This window comes from Athene noctua, chromosome 1 (assembly GCF_965140245.1).
Source record: "Athene noctua chromosome 1, bAthNoc1.hap1.1, whole genome shotgun sequence".
NCBI lineage: Eukaryota > Metazoa > Chordata > Aves > Strigiformes > Strigidae > Athene > Athene noctua.
This window is the reverse complement of record NC_134037.1, coordinates 125,715,237-125,734,896: the sequence shown is the minus strand read 5'-3', so window position 1 is coordinate 125,734,896 and position 19,660 is coordinate 125,715,237. Positions and strand designations below refer to the sequence as shown.

Below are 19,660 nucleotides of genomic sequence, written 5' to 3'. Positions count from 1 at the left end.
CGGCTGGGCCCAGAGGCATCATCCCATATGCTGCAGGCGGATGGAGTGCTATCGGCAGACTCCCTGCCAGTGGGGAGATGTGATGTCACTCTGCCCTTGGCAGGCCGGTGTACCAGAGCTGATCCACAGTCTTCCATGTCTGGATCTGCCTTGTGTGTGTCCCTACTGGCTTTGCTCACATCAGGGACAAAATTGCATGTTCACTAGCAAGGACATGCACAATACTGCCATGCAAGGGGAAAGATACCTGTGCTGTGCCTTGTCTCTGCTCCTTCCGCTGTTCTCCAGCACCACAGGACAGCTGTGTTAGCTTAACCTTCATAGTCTGGTCTTGCTGAACCACCTGTATTTCTACAGTACTCTCAGATGAGGAGCTTTGATTAAAAGTTAGTCTTTCACAGCCACAGTGTTTGCGATGGCTGGGTGCATGGCCTAGCTGCACCGGTACTAGTGGGTATGTTCTCTGCTTTGCAGTCTCAGGCATGGTTGGAGTTAAAGTCAGCCCTCTCCAAGTCATAAATGCCATTTAGCCTGAGGACATCTTGGATATCAAAAACAGTACTAATGATGTTTCTGACACTGGCATTGGAGGCGTTGTGCTGGTTTCCAAGAATGGCAGTGCTGGATGCTGGGTGACAACAAATAATAACAGCATTCTCTGTTTTAAAAATACCATAGCGTTAAGAGAGAAAATATTCCCACTGTTGTGCAAGTAAGAGGGTGACCAGCATGTGCCTCTTCCATCCAGACCCTACGTGGTTCCATTTCCATAGTGTCAGGAAATGGAACCTTCCTACATAATCAAAGTAACGATAAAACGTTTCTGGCAATGAGAAATAAAGCAATAACGAAGAATGGGAGCACAGACTGGATTCCCCCTGAACAGGGTGCTGGAAGGAGAGAGATGGAGCTGATGGCACACACCTGCCCCATCAGAGCGATGTCCTTTCCAGGGGAAGGTCCTCTGAGTGCACATGCTCTCAGATGGCAGAGGACAGGGATGGAGATGGGCTGAGTGGAGTCCAGGGCAGAGATACTACCTTTCAGTCTTTTCTAGTGGTTTAAATTTTATGGCATTGTCGTCAGGAAGCTTCTTTGCTCTTTGGCGTGTTTTAGGGATTCCTCCGGTTATTTGCTCCTGTTACGACACTGGTGTGCGGTAGTCACACACTGCGCTATTTTGGGGTCATGTGGTGTGGCTCTAATTTAACCATGGGCCCAGTACACTGAGGAGAGCCTTGTCCCAGAGGCCAGATGCACTGCCACCAGGGTGGCAAAGCTGTTGTCTCGCTGGCTGGGGGGTAAGAAGGGCATGAAGTTTCTTGCTGGGTCTGGAACAAAACCAAAAAAAGGACGGATTTTCCCCGAGTTATTTTCCAAACTCTGTTGCTTGACTCCAGGAGAACAAAACAGTTCTATGTCGAGCCTTTGCGAACAAATAGGAGTAGAAATATATCTATCCGTTAAAGTGCTCATCAGCCCCTCAAACTGCCCAGGCAGCCTCAGCTTTACAGTGCTAATGGCTCAGCTCCTCAGCCTGGGCAGGTGTTTCCCCTGCCTGCCCCTTCTCCCTGGCACTCCCCTGCTGTCTCTGTGCCACTCCTGTGGCCTTGGGTCTGCCAGCCTGTGACCCAAGATCTTACCCATGCAGCCTGAGCGCTTCTCTCACCAGTGTTGTGACAGATGACTTATCCTGGCAAGCCCTTAGATATGGGCAAGAAACATGCCTGTCTGGAGACTGTGGACATTGTGCTTCGAGGAGCCTTGTTGCGTCCTTGGCCACAGCCCTCCTTTCCCTCCTGGCAATGCCGTCCTACAGCCCGAGCTCTGCTGTCCTAACACTGCACAGCTCTCACATGAATATGCAGCCCTGTCGTAGCATTTGAGACAGGAAAAAAAGTCTGTTCTGCAGGGAGTCTGGAATAAGTAGAACTGCAGTGAGCAGGGAGAGACACACCGGTTTCATCGAGAACAGGAGGCTGGATCTGAGATGAAACCTGTTGCTTTGGCTCAAACAGGTTTTACCTGGCACCAGAGTCTTCACAGGGCTTTGTATTTGCTTAGTGCAGGAGATTTGCGTTCACACTTTAGGTTTGGTTATTGAAATTTATGTTCCTCCTAGCGACTGGCTATGTGATGGGACCTAAGAGGGTAAGGTATGACTCCTACGTAGGGTAAAAATAATATAAATGACATCGGTATTAATGCCCCAGGCACAAATGATCCTACCACAGGGGAAAGGGAGGGAAGTGTAACAGGAGACTTACCTGACTTGTGAGCTCTCCAGTGACCTGGAACTCAGAAAGAATCATCCAAAACCCTGAAAATGGGTCAGTTTAGTAGGGAGGGTTGTAACAGAGCAGAGTGGGAGTGTTGGGTCAGAGTCAGGCTGAACACGAACTGGATGGGAATTAGAGGGGAGGGACATGTCCTGTCCATGCCTCAGCAATGCAGAGTGAGAAGGGGAAGGGAGCTGAACAACAGATTGCATCAAGAGGCAGGTCCCTCTGTGGACGTCTGTGTTCACGAGGCCTGCGGGTGTAGGACAGAGATAATGTAACCTACCTGTCCTTGGACCCAGCGAGCATACTGAAATCTAGCTTTGTGCTGTTAGAGAATGCCTGAGGGGCTCGTAGAGCTGCTAGCAGTCCTCCTGGAAGGTTTCCTGGGCAATAGGTGAGATCTGCAGGCAAGCTTGGGACTTGTCTTCAAAGGCAGCTCAGCCAGATCAGGTCTGCTTCTGTACCTGAAAGAGCCTAGAATAAATCAACACGTTATTTGTAAGTGCCTCGGAGTTAACAAGGATATGAATAACAGCCAGCATATATTTGTCAAGAACAAATCTTATGGAGCCAACCTAATTTCATTTTATGCCAGCCTTTTGGGTAAGGGAGAAGCCTTGGTTGTCGTATCACTCAACTTCAGAAGGGCTTTTAATGTTGCTTTGTTCGGTACTGTCATAAGGAAGCAGTGGCTAAATGGGCCACTGGGGTGATGGGGTCAAACTTGTCTGGAAAGAGAAATGTGGCACTGGATGGGGGTGCAGAGGTGTTTAGCCGGTGCTTGTCCTGAACTGGAGCTTGTTGGGTGTGGAAAAGAGAAGTTTGGTGGTGAAACTTGCAGCTAGAAAGAGTGGAGAGGCTGGAAGTGTTCTTGAAGGTAGAATAGAGATTTACAGAGATGAGCTGGGAAATAGCCTGAGAAGAAGCAAGACACTGTCAAGTGCTTGTGCAAGGATAGTCATAAGTACAAAATCAAGTGGGAGGGGAACAACTGAGTCAGGAGGTGCCAGTGTGAGCCAGCAGCCAAATCCGAGCTCACGTCATGCTCTTGCAGTGAATGAGACAGACATCGTCCTGAAGATATTAATGAGGAGTGCAGCCATCCTTGTGCTCTCTCTGCCCAGCTGTGTCCAGCTCTGAGCACTCAACTCCAGAAGAAGTTGAGAGGAGTTGGAAAGCACGGAAAGCGACTGGTGGTCTGAGAAATGTCACGCAAGTTGAAAGACTGAGAACTGGGACTGTTTAATTTAGAAAGACACAGGTGTAGAGGTCTAAGCCTTGAGCTATGTAAAGGGTAATAAAAGTTCTCTGTGTCTGCAGGGTCTCAAGGAAGCAACAGAGGCAATTCAGATTAGACAGGAGGGAAAATTTCCTCCTAGACTGGTCCTCAGGAGTAGCATGGGTGAACTCTGTCAACAGCAGAGGACAGCTTAGACACACTGCTCAAAAATTTACTGAAGATATTGGATGTATTGGCTCTTTTAGAACAGGATTGGGTCAGATGAGGTCTTGGGAACTCTTCCTCTCCTGTTGTTATGTGCTGGCCAGGCAAAAGCATTCATCATGTGAGTTGCACTTCAGTCGGGTGGCCTCTGTCCTGCATGGTCTTCTGCTGCGAATGTGTGATGGGGTAGCATGCAAAGCAACCTACAGATGGAGCAGAAAGACCAAATGCGTACAGACACATGCCACTTTCAGAGCTTCCCTGTGGCCACCTGATCTGGGCTCTTTGCTCACAATGAATTCTGGGACAGGGACAGTGCTCACCTGCTGTCTGTCTCCTGTGCTAGTAATTAGATGCAATCCAGGCTTCCCTGCAAGGAGAGCCCTGTCCCCATGGGGGAAGAAGCAAGGCTGCACAGATTAAGGAAGCTAATTAGAAGGGAAGGAGCATCGGTACTGAAGCCCCGACAGTAAATCTAGATAAGGGAGCAGTATTTAATTATATACAATTAAAACACTGCATCTCAGCCCCCTGAGAACTGGCAGTCTTGGAAAGCCCCCACAAAGGTGCTAGTGAACAGATCTGAAGGCAGCAGGGGGCTAAGGGCTGTGCTTATTAAACTTCACCTGGGAAACACATCTGAAGAGAAGAGCTAGGCCAATTCCCTTGGAATCCACCAGCTCCTTTATTTCTGTGTGGTGTCCTCCCTCTCCCAGAGCAGGTAATGGGAACCCAAAGCTCTGTCACCGAAAGGTGGATTGCTCCGGTTTTCCATGCAGCTGGTCACAGACCATTGTAGACACCTATGCAAGGAGAGGCTATCCTGAAAACGTAGGGGAAATTGGAGAGGGTTGTAAATACTTGGCCTGAGAAAGAGAAACAGTCTTTGTGTCCTTCCCTCCCAAGGCACAGAAGACAAAGCTCCTGCCCCTGTGCCTGCCAGACAGGGGCCTTCTGGTATCTTTAAGGAGCACCATGCTGATATTTCCCTTTGCTCCACAATCCCTCCAAGTTACCTTAGGTTATTTTCCCACAGACCACCAGTCACTTTCCGTGCTTTCCCCAGCTTGCTCTAGCCACTAAAGCAACTTCTTCCCCTCCCTGCTCCTCTGCCACAGTACATATGTAGCCACTGACCTCTGATCCTTTAGCCTGCCCCCTCCAAGCCAGGAGGGCAGTTTGATTTCACTGGAAAGTGCCTGCCTTGCGTTTAAATAATCACTGTTGCACTCGGTGCCAGCTGAGCCAGCAAGCTTTGTGGACTGCAGCAGTAGCTTTTATCCCATAGCTACTTCTGGGTGTTAATGTGGTAAAACCATGATGAGGGAAAGCTTGAACGGATTCGTATCATCTGGCAGAGTAGAACTGCAGAACCAGCCTGAAGTTTTCCAAAATTCTTGCTCCTCAGCAACTTCAGACCCTTAAGGAAGGCTTTAGTTCCGCCTCGGATGCCAGAGGAGGTGGCCCCTGTTTTACTTTGTAAATATAAAGTGCCAGAGGTCTTCTTACCTCCTGAAGGCAGCAACTTTGAAAAGTGCAAGCAAAGCGCTAGAGCTCCTTTTCCTGCATCCTCATCTCCTGGTATTCTTGTTTTGCCTGGTCTTTGCCCAGAATTTCTTCTAGGTCCGGGCACAGAATCCACGAGTCACATCTGCGATGCTGTCACAAACAGCTTCTGTGGTGATTCGAATGCTTAAAATGTTTCAGGACCTGAAAGTGATGCCAATGCCATAGAGGTTTATTTTATTTGCCTGAGCCTTTCTGGTGATGTTTTCCTCTGCTGTGCCAAGAGCTAAAGCCTCAGGGGGTTCTTCACTCATTGTGTTTTAGGTGAAAATTAAATTTTGTGTTGAATCCCAGAGCTCCAAGAGTTGGGGTTTTAAGAAAAATGCTGACTAGCATCTAGAGCGCCCTGTCTGGCCCTCGGTGTGTCAGGGGAGAATTTGCTGTGCTTTGGGGGGTGAATTGCTCTCTGTTGTCAATCCTGCAGACCTGGAAGGGAATGTGTGAGGCTTAAGTTGCTTCTCAATTCAAGTCTTCCTAGACCTAGGATGAATGAGCAGGTTGGTCTCTTGCAAATATACAAACAGATTTCTACAAAGCACTTGCTAGTGAACCAAAACAGTAGTTTGTCCTTTCAGTGGTTTGTGGGGAGTCAGTAGAAGACTCAACCTGGGGAGCTCATTACACTGCTGAAATAGTGCATTTTTAGTGGAGATGCTGGGAAGCTGCTCGATGCTGGGTGAGAGGCTTGGCAGCGCTGGGAGGAAACCTATGAGAGGAGGCATCTATCTCCTCCACGGGCGTGAGCACGGGGCTGGCTTGCAACAGCAGGGCAAGGCAGCCAGGCCACACAGGAGGCGCCGATTTCTACCCCCAGTGGCTGGCTTTCATACCACTGCCCTTTCCTCTTGGTATGGGTAGATGGACTTACGCAGCAGCTGTAGCCATCTCCAAAAGGGATGGATATACCTAAAGGTTGCATATGCCTATGCCTCAGCAACCAAAATATGTGAAAGACTGACCAGGGAAGTGCATCTATGGGGATGGGGCAGGATAAGGTAAAAGAGAGGTGAATGCATGATGGAAACTGGAAAAGGACGAGTGGAAGGAAAAATGAAGGAGGGGCCAAAATCACAACGGTTCATATGAGTGCTTCCTCTCAGCTGCTGGTGAGCACTTCCAGAGCTGCAAGGTGGTCGGGGTCATGTGCAGAGGCCCCTAGTCCCATCAAAGCTTAGAACAAGGTTGCACTGCTCAAGTTTGCAACAGCTAATTGGAAAAAGCCGTTTGGCTCTTGCTACAGAATGAGTTTGACATCCATGTCTTAAATGCATTGAGCTGATATTGCACAAGTTTCAGCTTCAGTGTGCTTGCCGGGAGAGCCCTGGCTTGGCACTGGACAGCAAAGGTAAAAGCAATGAGAACAAGAGAATTCTTCTAGCTTTGCCAAGAAAAATCACTGTGAATGACAAAGGTAGAACTAAATTGGTCTGAATTTTCCTGCTATTGGTCAGCATTTTGGTGCCAAGGTAGTCACACTCTGTGTGAATGGGTACCTGCATGTGAGAGATGCATGTGAGAGAGGGAAAGAAAAAAGGTAATATGAAGAGCTTCATATTTCATATTACGTTAATCCCTTCCCTCCCAGCTAGGTCAGAGGTTTAAAATTTGTTTGCTGTACATAAGGGCAAATGTACTGATCTATGTGAACATCATTTAATTAGGGAAGAAAGCTTTACCTTTCAGGAAAGTTGCAACTGAATAAATTAGTTTGGAAGTCTGAAGACATCAATTGAAGTTTGGGGTTGTGGGGCTTTTTTAAAATTTATTTCTTCACAGAAAATTCAAGTTGCATTTTGAACCAAACTTTTCTTTACTAACTCTGGAAACTTAAGCAGGGGATGGATTTCAGGCCAAGTGTTTTGAAAACCCCTGCTAACAGCAGCTGTAGGTGAAGGTGAAGGAACAACACTTCAGCATCTCAACTTCTCTCTGAAAGCCAGTACATCGAAAAGGTACTTTCAACCAAATCAAGTCAGGGAATCTGTGCAACAGCTCTTTGCAAGTAGGGATTTGCTTCTAGCACCCTAGTTACGTGGCAGAAAATCCTGCAAAGGAGCAGGTGGGAGTCGCAAAGCCACGTGCCAGCTTTGGACCCAGAGCTCAGCATGATGGTGATCTCCACCAGCAACCATGAGGAGTAAGTTGTAGTGTCTGCCCTCCAGTCCTTGCTGGGGTAGAGCACCCTTTGATTTGTGGCATGAGTTTGATTCATTTATCTTCTTTTGCGCTTAGGCACATGCACTAATTAGAGGAAAACTGATGAGCTCTGCTAACACATTTGATCATGGGTAGCTTTAGGCTTGCATTTGGGTCACTCAAAATTAAGTAAAACGATGTTCCTTTTGCACTAGTTTTTGTGAACGGCCTTGATTTGACAGCAGTTATCTTCCCCACGTGACTGCACTAATGACTTCGAACACAGAAAGCACAGTGTGTCATTAACACAATAGAGTGGTTTGAAGGTACTGTATGAAAAGGGGAGGCTGAGACAGGCTAGTTTTTGACAAGCTTGTAACAAACTTGGGACTAACTGGCTGAGTTTAAACCCTTGGGAGGCTGGAAGCCAGAACATGTTCTGACCCATGAGGGGAAGCCCTTCCTGCACGGACATCCTCCTGAGGGGGGGGGGGGGGGGGCATGCTGCAGGGTGAGCAAAGTGGGTCTGGAGACGTCAGCACAAGCATTGCTCTCTCCTGCTTCTCCCTTGGCTTCTCCATCAGTCCCATTACAAAAGAGGTCATGCAGCCCCAGCGCTTACAAGTGACGGGGAACCAGTGTAAGGATTTCTCTTTGGGTTTTGCCAGGAGAGGCAAAACCCAGGGGGGTCAAACCCTCCCAGGAAGACCCAGCTCATATCTTCTGAGGATCTTCTCCGCCTACTGGTATGTCCAAGCAGCCCAAATGATCTTGACATTCAAACAAAGTTTTCTTCATTGCTCTGCGGGATCTCTTTGCTGGCTGCAGGCAGATTTTGGTCAAGATGAAGGCCATTGATTTTAAAACATAAATGATAGGCTTTAGAGAAAGGCTTCATCTCACAGCTGGTCTAAACTACAAATACAACATAGCTATGTATGTCAAAGCTACTAGAGATGGCCTGTAAAGGTCATTTGGCTTACCTCCCTGTGTGACAGAGGTTGTACAGGCTTGTTGCTCGTCATTCCTACAAGAACTGGACCTGGGGAAATGTTTGATTGAGGGTTTCACCTCAGAAGTACCTCACTGCGTTTTCTTCTCTCAGTGAAAATGAGGAAAATGGGAAATTCTGTAGAAGTGTACCTGGTTTTCATTTAAAAAGCTGGAGGAGGGGAAACCATATAGATTTTTGGAGAGGTTTGGCTTGTTTTTTAGAGAAAACACCTGGGACAAAATAAAATGTCATCCTTGCCTACTTCAGTCCTCGATGACAGAAATCCACATGGCAATGCTAATGCAGAGTGATCTGCAGAGATTTAGTGTGCTGAGAAGGCCCAGGGCCATGATCCTGCTGTAGAGGTGCGGTCCCACTGGCTGAGGTTCGGTTCTGAGGGAGGTGGAGGTTTGTTTGCCTACTGTGACGGTGAAAATGGCTCACTTCTCTTGAGCTGCAGAGCAAAATTACCTTCAATTTCTTCTTCTGTCTCTCTGTGCCCTGTAGCAGTGCTCTCAAAAGGTGGTGGCTATGCAGGCCTAAATAAAATTCAGCATTCACGGGGACTACACATACCTGGAGCCATAACAGAAACCTTAATGAGTTAAATCAGAGCTGTTATTAGCTAATTTCTCAGTGTCCCTGGGAATGGCTCTCAGAGCTGGTCTGGTTTTCAAGAGCTGCAGAGTTCAATCCCTGCACAGTTTAATCTTGCTTCTACAGAGCTTCTAATCAGAGGGATGCATGTGTCTCTGCGGGTGATGTATGTGGGTGTTGAGAACTCAGATGTGTCCGTGATGTCTGCCACTGCTGCGGTTCCTCGATTTGCATGTTAATGGAATCTGAACACAGTCTGTGTTAACAGGTGTTCTGAATCCATACCAAATCAAATGCTGAGACTGAACTCCTTAACCTGAAACTGCTTTTTCCTCCAGGGAAAATGCTGCATGAGATTAAAAGCCTTGTCATTGGTGAACCAAAGTATTGGCTGGATGTTCTCTCTATTTGGAAAAACATTCATGGGTGTGAGGGGGAAAAAAAATGATATGTCTCAAGAGAAGACTGCAAGAAAAGACAAAAACTGCAACTAAAAGCAGAAAACAGAGCAGACTATGTCTGAGGAATGTCAAGCGGAAGCTGCGGAGAGGTATATGTTGCCAGAGAGGAAGATTGATCAAGACTGCTGGACTGAAAGTAAGACTTCCTTAGAAGACCCTTCCAAAAGCAGTGGAGAGAAGCCTCTTGTGAATGAGAAGCTTAGTTTCAGAGTTTCTTGTCGTTGTAGTGGAGCAGTTGCCAAAATACTTCATTCACAGGTATGCTAAAGTATCAGTGTTTTAAAAGCATTTGGCAAAGGTGAAGGGAGATGTGTAGTTTGTTATTTCAACTGTGTTGTGTGTTTTAGAATATCAAACAGATCTAGCCTTTTCCTGTATTTTCTCAAAAAAAGCCCTTAACCTGCATTTCCCTTAAACAAGTGGGAATACAAGGGCTACTGTTAATTTCTGGGCACTCTTTCCCTGAATACTTTCAAATCGATGTCTTTTATTGAGCCTAAGTACAGATAAGAGGTTGAGGTGGCTGGGCCTGTAGGGTCTGAGGGGGTGATCTGATAGCAGCTTACAGCTATTTAAAGGGTCATTGCAAGGATAATGGAGGCAGACTCCTCTCAGTTGTGTCAGAGGGTGGAAAAGAAAGCACAAAACCAAAACTTTGCAGCTTCGGTGGGCTCTCCTTGGATATTGGGGAGAATTTGTTCTCCAGGAGGGTGGTGCAGCCCTGGGATGTATCCTGCAGTAGGGGTTAGATCTTGGTCCTTGGGAGAGAGTGATGGTGTAGAGACCTCCAGGCACCCCTTCCATCCAGCCCTCTTCCCATCTATAATACCCTTCTACTGTGAGAAAAATAAAAAAAAAACAACCCTGTGTAACTGCAATTTATGTAGATTTCTCTTACTTGAAGTTAACAGTAGTTTAACTAGATTTTTTTTTTTTCCCCTTACTCAAGCTAGTACCTTGGGAAGGTGGGACACATGAGCCTGCCAATGTCTGCTTAAATTCGTGCTGTGCATTTGAACTCTCATACTGTGAAGGTAGTGATATGGGAAGTTTAGGGGATGCAGCGAGATCAAACTTTAGGCCTGTGCAAGGCTGGGGGCTGTGTGCATAGACATGCTGGATCCCCGATAGTGTTGCTAGGCTACTATCTTCTGGCCGGAACAGAGGCTTCCTCTGGTCATTTAAAGTATATGTGTCGGCAATAGATTACCCCAAATTCCAGAACAAACTGGCCTGGCGGTTTGGCCAGAGGCCAGGGAACAACTGAGACTGCGCAGAAGGACAGGGTAAAAAGTTCATCAGCGAGGAAGAGGAGATACTTCATCTATACGACCCCCGCTCGGGAATTTGCGACCACCGCCCAGGACCAAAGGAGCTCAACGTGCAGACGCAAGAGGAGGAGACCTGATTACCATGAGAAGCGGGGGGAGGCGGGGATATATTATGTATATGTATAAGCATTCTATGAATATGCACTGTTTTGTAATATATAAGCAGGACGAGAGCTGCAAAGGGCGCGCATGCTTGTGGTGGAGCGATCCCCCATGCGCCCAGCGCTGAATAAACCTACCTACTTTACAACTCCACGGTTGTAGAGTCGTGTTTCCGCAAGTCAGTAGTCTGAGCTGGATGCCACAAAAGCATTAAAATTGTGAGTTGCAGTTGTGCAGTCACAGATATTCTCTTGGGTAATCCAGTTTACAGACACCAGAAATATTTTGTGCCTCATAGGTATTTATAAAACAGCAACGGGTGTTGTTGTAACTTGGGCAGGACTTGAACTTTAGCCACACTGCTGATGAGTGACAGTCATTTTGTCCTGTGGTGTTTGCTCTCTGCCGCTCGCTCGCTCGCTGTGCCCTGTTGTACTGCTTCTGGTGTTTGTATGAGTTGTTCTGGGGGTAGAGAGAGTCTCTTTCTTTTTTTCCCAGGTGTTTCTGAGGATTGTGCAGTCAAAGGCTACGATTTGTAGTTTTCTTAATTCTGTTAATTTTGTTGCCTGTGACTGTTCTTGCCCCTTGCAGGAGATCAGAAGAGCCGTTGGCATAGCGCTCATGAAGCAGTTTGGGTGGCAGGTTGATCTGCGGGACCCCGATCTAGAGGTAGTGGTGCTTGTCTGCCAGACGGCGTGTTGATGCTTCCAGAATTGCCCCTGATATCTTTTGTTTTGTCCTCTGCTCCCTTTGCACTCAGGACTGTGGCCTCTTCTTGTTTTTTTGGTGCTGAATTTAGAAATCATCTGATAGTGCTGAGCAAAGATTTTTGGTTGACGCTGTGTGTTTGCCTTTGAGAGCACCGAAATACCAGAATGGCCAGTGTCGGCCTGTACGTCGGGAAGGATCCATACAGGAGATGTCTCAGCATCTGCTGGATTCTGTGTTGGAAATGGAGATCACCTGAGCCAGTGGGCAGCTTGTTTAGCCTCTGTAGGGGAAGGGAGCGAGCAGGAAGGTTATGTCCTTAATGAACTGGACTTGGGCATGCTGTTCACGGAAGAGCCTCCTCCTAGACCCTGACCCTGGCAAGGAGCTTGAGGCAAGCTGTCTGGAGACCTTGGAAAAGACTCATTGCTCTTGACAAGTCGTTTCTCCATCCCTGTGCTTCGTATATGGAAGCTGCTCTCTGCACTGATGCTGGGAGGTCTGAGGCTGTCTGTAAAAAGTCTTGCTCTGGTTTTCCCAGGCTGTTCATTAAGTCCAGCTTTGTTGAGCCTCAAGTGGGGCTCTTGTCCACATTTTTGCTCTGAAACCATTCAGGTCCTGAGGACTGGGATATTGCAAAAGCATTGTTTTTCTTTTGGCTTCCAGGGGAGGGATTGCAGTCATGCAAGACCTGTTGGGGAGCTCAGTCATTTTTGGGGATGCGCCTATGGGACAGGAGGACAATTTATTTGAGCTGCCTGTATTTCTGGAAGGATTGCACAGATTTGCCTTCCATCTGAAATGCCACTTAGTGGTGCTCATGGTTTTTTTTAATTGGTTTTGTGTTTGGATTTTTTTTAAAAATGAGGGGGGTATCTGAATAGCTGACTGCTGGTATAATCTACTCCTGCTTAGAGTAAATGGTTTTATAATTAAAAATATTCATTCAGTGTTACAAAAATTGGTTCTGTAAAGATTCAGGAGCATGTTGGTGGATTCTTGGCTGACAAAATTCCACTCCCAGTTTGGTTAAAGAGTAAATCCTCTTTAAAGTGGCATTCAGATTATCTAGTGTGATTTCGTCCCACTGATCATAACTGTCTAAGCCTATATTTTTGCTGTTAAAAACTAGGATCAGATTATCTTAATGACATATACTCAGTGGTAGGGATTCCTCTTTTCAGGTAGGCATTCTCCTCACCAGATCTGTCTTGGTAGTGTCAGAACAGGCATCGTTTCTAAATAGTCTGGCTGTCCACTGTGAGTAATTATTTTCTGGTTTAATATTCAGTGGACTGCCACATTAGTCTTGTGGTCTGTCTGGAGATTATCTGAGTATGTAGGCCAGACTTTGTGGTTAAATTGTGGATAAAAGCAGACTGGTTTCTGTCTGTCTGTCTGCAGATCTGTCCAGTTCATTTCTTCTTTCATATTACATGGGCTTTTCTTGTGGTTGTACCGTTGTTTTGAAGTGTGGCGTTTTGTTTTTTTCCTGTTTGCAGGCTTCCATTAGCAAACAGAGAGTATATCAGAACAGCAGGACTGCGGTCAACAATTGCATGGGCCATGGCATCTCTGGCTGAAATCAGTGTAAGTGGATATTCGTGGCAAAGAAATAGAGTCTTGGTTGAAGGGGGCGTTGCTGCTCATCAGGGTTGGAGCCGGAAGCTTTGAGGAAGTACGGTGATTTTAATGCCCTTTGCCCTGATGCAGGTGCACAGGGGTTTTGCCTTGTCTGTGATCAGAGTGTGCTGTCACCTGCTGTTCAACCAGATACTTGCTGTAATCCCAGGTTCTTCTCAGAAGAGGTGTTACTCCTTGTCCAGATATCAGTCTACTTTGCATGATTTTTTCACTGACCAGGCTTCAAACCTCGTTTTGGGTTGTTTTCCCAAGGGAAACCAGAAGCAAGCGTGATCTTTTCCACGGATTAATTTGGTACCAATATCCATCTGCAGTCTGCTCCTAACTTTTTTTTCCTCTAAATGTCACCTCAAGGCTGGATGCATTGTGCTTAGTGAAACTAGGAATGCTTCTTTCTATATTCTCCTCCAAGCAAGTTTGGCCTGGTAAACCGGTGATCGTTGTTACTCTGAATTCATGGGCATGTGTAGGTGATGTGTGCATCCCTGAGTAAGCTTGTCCTGGGAGAGGAGTCTGTCTTGCTTGGGATGCAGTAACCCCCTTATGTTTGTAGGCGGGTGCCTTTGTGCTGGACCCCATGTGTGGGCTAGGAACGATACTGCTGGAAGCTGCCAAAGAGTGGCCTGTGAGTATCACAGTGGCAACAGGCGGGACCTTTGCAAGATGGCTTGTAGTTGCATCAAGAGAAATCTGTGCCGCAGTTACACCAAACTCCATTACTGGAAAGCTTGAACCCAACTGATCTTTCTAGGCAGTTGGTAAAACTTTCCCTCACAGGAGTGCTAAGCAGGTCCTAAATATTTGTGCCAGTGGGTGCTGGGAGCCCTGGATTTATACCCCAGGGTTTTTATGAGCAACCGTGGACTCTTAAAACTACCTGGGCTTCTCCTGGGAATGGAGAGATGTCAGTGGGACAGTACGGTCGGTGTCAGTGTTAGAGGCAGCGTTGCTGTCTGTAGCTAGCTGGGGTCTTGCCGTTAGGACATAGCCTCATTTTTTTCAAGTTCAGAGTGCCTGGAGCAGACCAGGACATGAAAGGAGTGAAGACAGCGCAGACTTCCCTCCTTCCTCCGTCTTCTGGGTCTGTGTATTGCTCCGTGTAATGCCAGTAGATATCCCAGGAAGGGGTTTGTCTCGGAAGAGCTGTGCAACAAGGCAGTTCTGAGAAGGGTTTATAAAATAAATTCACCCAGCTGTCAGCAAAATGACTTTTCTCTTTTTCTCTCAACAGGAAGCCTGTTACTGGGGTGCTGATATATAAGCGATTCACAGTTAGAGGGTGCAGATGCGAATATTAGGACCGCAGGCTTAATGGATAAGATTGAGTTACTGAAAGCTTCTGTGCAAGGTATGTCTGTAGGCTTTCCAAGAGAGACACGGGAATTTTTTTGTGGCTCTGGGGCTGTACAGGTCATGTAGGTTCTTCTGGGGGGATGTGTAGTTGAGCTGACTGTCCACAAATAGCTGGGTCGTGAGTCTGTAGTCCTAGCAAATGGGTAATTATTTAGTTCTCCCCTCCCCGCCCCCTGCCTCGGAGAACTTTGGCAATAGTAAACTCAGCAGAAGACAATGAAAATAATTGTCAGACATGGGCAGTAGTTGTCTGTCCTAACGGTAAATTTATGAATACCACAAAGACTGCATACTACGTCAGAGTTCTTTGTGTCTTACAGGAACACAGCAAGGACAAATCCAAATAAAACGTGGATTGTGACTTAAATGTACCAGAGGAGTAATAGTGGGGACTCAATAAGCTCAGCTGAATTGTTGATGTTTTGCCATAGGAGTCTTTCAAATGACAATGCCTTTCTCCTGGAAGAGGCTATCTGTTTGCTCTCAGTTCACGAGCTAGTCTGTGGAGAAGGCAGTAATTTTATGACCTCATTTGGACCCCAAAGCCTGAGTCTAAATTAGTCCTTTATGAACTTCATGACAGAAAAAGGCTGGCTGTTTTTCCCTGTGCAAGGGTGATGAAGTCTGCATATTTTTTTTACCTCGCAATGTCTGTTTCTTACCAGAACGCTAAGAAATATTATTTCCTTTTTGTAAGAATATGTATAGCTTTATTTCTTACTTAAGAGCTGTGATTAGGCTTGGCTTCTAGGCTAATGGAAGGTATTTTGATGCCAGGTTTTTCTAGTACTGCACAAGTAATTGGTGTCTCTGTCACTGGTCAGAAGCTGTTATTTCTGCTTGTCTTGAGAAAGACTGCAGGTAACTTGCCCTTCCCTTTGTAGATAAAATTGTCATAAACTTGTCCTGCAAGTGTTGATCCAAGGATGGTCCGGGAAACGTCTCCAGCTAGTTCTGGCATCGAAACACAGCAGGGTTTAGGTGGGAGGGGACTGCTGGAGGCCTTGAGTCCTGTCATCTGCCGGGAGTAGGGCTAACCCCAAAGCTGGGCCAGGTTGCTCAGAGCCTTGTCCTGTCGAGATTTGAAGCATCCTGAGGGGTGGAGAACCCATAGTCTCCTCCTCTCACGTGGTGGCTGCGCGCTGGCCAGCACAGCCCTTGTCGCTACAAGGGTGCAGTGCTGCCTCATGATCCAGCCTGTTCCCAGGCTCCGACAGAATCCAAGTGATTCTGGCTGTAACCAGATTCTTGAGGGGAGAAAAGTGGGATGGCGAGAAATTTAGCATGTGTTTCCTTGCCATTCCTACGTGTGCATCTGAACCTCTGCGCTAACTCTTTGCAAGCTTAGCTCCTCTTTCGCGTTGTGCTTGTCAAGATGTGTGTTGAGAAGCAGCAGCTAGATTGGCACCATGCAGTCCCCTGTTCAGAGAGTCCTACTCTCCTACCACCAGTAACGGGGAATCTGCAAGCTAAACCACACTCTCACGCATTTGTCTTCCCGGTCTGCATTGGGTTGGTAGCTTTGTAGCGCCATTTGCGAGGAAAGGTACGGAAGGAGCTATGAATCCGGGTGTATAACCTGCGGAAGAGCTGGCAGACGGTTTTGTAAGGCGAATGAGGGCACAGCTGCCGTTCATTTTTCACATAGTCAGACGTAAAGACCTGCCTTTCTTCTGCAGCATTGCCCTTGCCTTCAGAAAGCTTTGACTCTGTGATTTCGGGTATTCCATTTGGGAAGAAGTTCAAGGTCACAGAAGACATACAGCTCCTACCGGATATTCTCCAGGAAATTGAGAGGTATGTGTGGCCTTTGACATGCTTGGGGTTTGGTGTAAATGTCATGATGGTTTGTAATCCTAAGTGTTCAGTCAGCTTCAGGTTTGCTTTATTCCAAACACTCTCCAGCTTTGTAACCTGATCCTGTGCAGGCTGTGAAAGTCTGAGTCCTTTATTTTTCCCTTAGAGGCTGTTGTGGCTTGTGTGGCAAACTCTGGAAGTGCTGATGGTCACCCAGGCTGACAAGGAATGAGCTTGTTGTGTGAGCCACACTCCTAAATGTTCTTTGCAAGGTAGAATGGAGAAAGAGGAGAGGATGATCTAAACAAACTGAAGGCATGGCCAGGCAAATAACGCAATAATCCTTTCTTGGTTGAGGTCTGCTTGTATAAAATCATAGGCTTTCCTTTTGGGTCCACAACCAAGCTTTCACGAGGATCTCTGGAAGGAAGGATCTCAGACCAGAAAATGATGGTACACGTTTTCCTTTCTGTTAGTGTATACTGGCATATCCAGCTCACCACCTGGTCTGCTTTTAGATGCCTCCTTTCCTCTCTCGCCCTGTCTGCATCAGAGTTGAACCAAGCTAATAGCAGGCTGCTTTTATGGGGCAGTTCAAACCCCTTTATTTAATTCCATGGCTGAAAACGCCCTTTCTGTGAGGTTGCTTTTCAGTGGGTGTTGATCTTGCTCACCCAGTGCAGGAACGTGGTGGGAAGATGGTGAAGAAGGTGAGGTAGCTCCACATAACGGCAGGGAGATCTTACATCAGCTTACCCTGACCCTGCCTCCCTTTGGCCGTGCTTGTCTTCTGGTCTCATTTGCTCTGTTGGGCCATCCTAAGCAAAATATTTCCTTGGGAGGGTGGAGGTGAGGAAGGGACCAATACCATGAGAGTTCCACGTGTAAGACTGTTCAATCCACTTGCTGTGAACAGAGCCAGGATGGTCTTTTCTTTCCCCTCTTTCAAAGCCAAGTGTAATATTCGCTCATGTAGTAAGAAAAATGAATTGCAAACAATGGTTACTTTTAATCTGCTTCCTGAGTTTGAAAGCCATTAAGGATGAGTGGAACACGGAAAGAACAGACATTTTAAAGTTTCCAAAGGGAAAGGCCAGCTTCAGAATTGCCTTAGCAACCTGAGAAACTCTTACTGCTCTGGAAAGCAGTTCCTCTGCAGACTGGTGGAGGCTTATGCGACCCAAAAAAGAGGTTTGAAGGTTATAGTGCCCTCAATCCTTGGGAGAATACGAAGAGGGGAAAAAATTGAGTCCATCTTCCGTGATAACCCAATGGAAAGAACTCCCAAGGTTGGAAAAGTTTGCGAGTCAGGACAGGGCCCAGTTCTCCCATTTAGGAAAATTTATAAAGATAGGGAATTTGACCTTCACTGGGAGGTGCAGTTTATGAGTTGACCCATGACCCTGAGCATGCTTAGGTGTTTATTGAATGCAGCTGGCATCTGAAGTGTCAGCAGTGTTGAGTTCTGCACAGATCAAAGAATGCCAGGCAGGATGAACACCTAATCTGATTTTCTTTTCTTGCAATTGCCAGAGTACTTCGTGTTGGAGGGACTGTTGTATTGCTGCTGAGCCAAGATCTCCGTAAGCATATGGATGGCATTACCAGGTGTGCTGAAAATGACTCTCCTAATGCCGTTTCTGATAGCACAAGTGAAACTGCCACTGCAAAAGCCCTGAATATTGACGGGGATTCTTCTTCCTTGACGAATGGTGTTGAAGAATCCTTTCTCAGCAGCCGACAGACACAATTTGGGGGTCTGGTGCCAGATGGCATCTATGGGGTTGGTCTTGGAAAGACAGATTCTTTCATATACAAATGCAGGAAGATCTCTACTGCTGGGCATCAGCAGATTTCTTGCACTGTGTCAAAGTGAACTTGAATCCTGATACAGCTGAAAAGTAGCACGACAGTGGTCTGGTAGAGGCCTGCTGATCCAAACCCTGTGCCATTTGTTAGCTCACCTCATTTTCTGTGGATGTCCTAAGGTGCTGCTTTTCTCTCTTTGGTTTTTAGGAGAGGTGGAAGATGCTTGCTAGTGTTTCAGATGTTTTTACTGTAAAATATTATAATGAGAGTCATCAAATCCTTGTTTAGGCAAAGCCCCTCGCTATCAGGAGGAGTTTCTTTGGGAGAGAAAGACTTCATTTGCAGAACTACAAAACCAAATGTGATAATACTAATTGCAAATGGATTTTCACTTTCAGCAGTAGTTTTTTTAGGAAGCGCATCTTGTCTGAAGAAGTCTCCAACTGTTTTTGAGGGGTGGATGTATGCTTTACCTTGCAGTCTTGTATTTTATTTTATAGCTTGTTTCTGCTGAGTTTGAAATGTCACTATTCAGATCTCTTGGAGTGGAAAATAAACTATTTTCTGTATTCTCTGCAGCATTTGCATGTATCTGACAGGTATGCTTTAGCTCTTTAGGGTGCACAGACTTATTTTAGCAAAAAAATAATGCTTCTCCTCACTTGGTAATGTTACTCCAAGGGCACTATGTGGAAGATGGAAAAACTTGACAAGTGGATGAACAACTAGAAGTGACTTCTACCTGCAGAGAAGCATATGGAAGAATTCTCCTGAAAAGAGATGGGTCTATGCAAAAGGTATTTGAGGAGGAATAGTCTAATTCAAGAATTTCCTGTGGCTGCTGACAGCAAAGTATTTTTATAGAGAATTACTGCAGATTGCTTTCTGATGCTGTTTTGGACAAGCATTTGCAGCTTGGCAAGCTGGGATGGACTTGTGCTTTGTGTTCCTCTGCCATGATTAGTATGGAGATAACAATCAGTAGCGTGTCTGGGTTGGTTTGGGCTTTTTTTGCCTTTCTTTTAAAGTTTGATGTGTGTAGCCTGTTGGAAGCGTTACTTTATCTGTGTGCTTTCCGCAGCGGAGCCTCTACTCTGGAGATCTTAGAATTTGAAGTAAGAACCTGTGGTGCAGAGTGAACTACAGAGAGCCTTGAAGGGAATGAGGATATGAGACTGATACGAGCCTGCTGCTGTGAGTCCTGCTGTTTGGCTGGTACCTGGAAACATGCTAGTGCACTGCATGTAGTAGGGATTTTTGGCTTAAACCAGGATTTTTGTAATTATCTGCCCTCCCATCCAAGTTCAGCTTTTGGAGAGGCTTTGGAGAAGACGATAATGAATTCATCACAAGAAAGGTAGTGGGTAACTTGTTCTTGCCATTAGCTCTCTGTATCAAATATGCAGAGTCAACAGTAACATGTCTCTTCTACCTAA

At 46.4% G+C, this 19,660-nt stretch overlaps 2 protein-coding genes across 2 annotated transcripts in view; both read left to right on the top strand.

Moving 5' to 3' along the window:
* LOC141966346 (sodium/calcium exchanger 1-like) overlaps window positions 1-9,501 on the top strand; it is a 29,396-nt gene extending 19,895 nt beyond the window's left edge. The window contains 1 exon segment of the mRNA XM_074918954.1: window positions 9,358-9,501. Coding sequence (XP_074775055.1) covers window positions 9,358-9,373 — 16 coding nt within the window. The 3' untranslated portion in view covers window positions 9,374-9,501.
* On the top strand, window positions 9,423-19,280 carry LOC141966388 (U6 snRNA (guanine-N(2))-methyltransferase THUMPD2-like). The gene is given in 11 exon segments (XM_074919095.1): window positions 9,423-9,738; window positions 11,505-11,582; window positions 11,739-11,745; window positions 12,760-12,805; window positions 13,124-13,211; window positions 13,819-13,890; window positions 14,497-14,520; window positions 14,523-14,613; window positions 16,298-16,415; window positions 17,949-18,023; window positions 18,906-19,280. Coding segments are annotated over 11 exon segments (843 nt in total). The 5' UTR covers window positions 9,423-9,534; the 3' UTR covers window positions 18,946-19,280.
* Window positions 19,281-19,660: the final 380 nt, after the last annotated feature.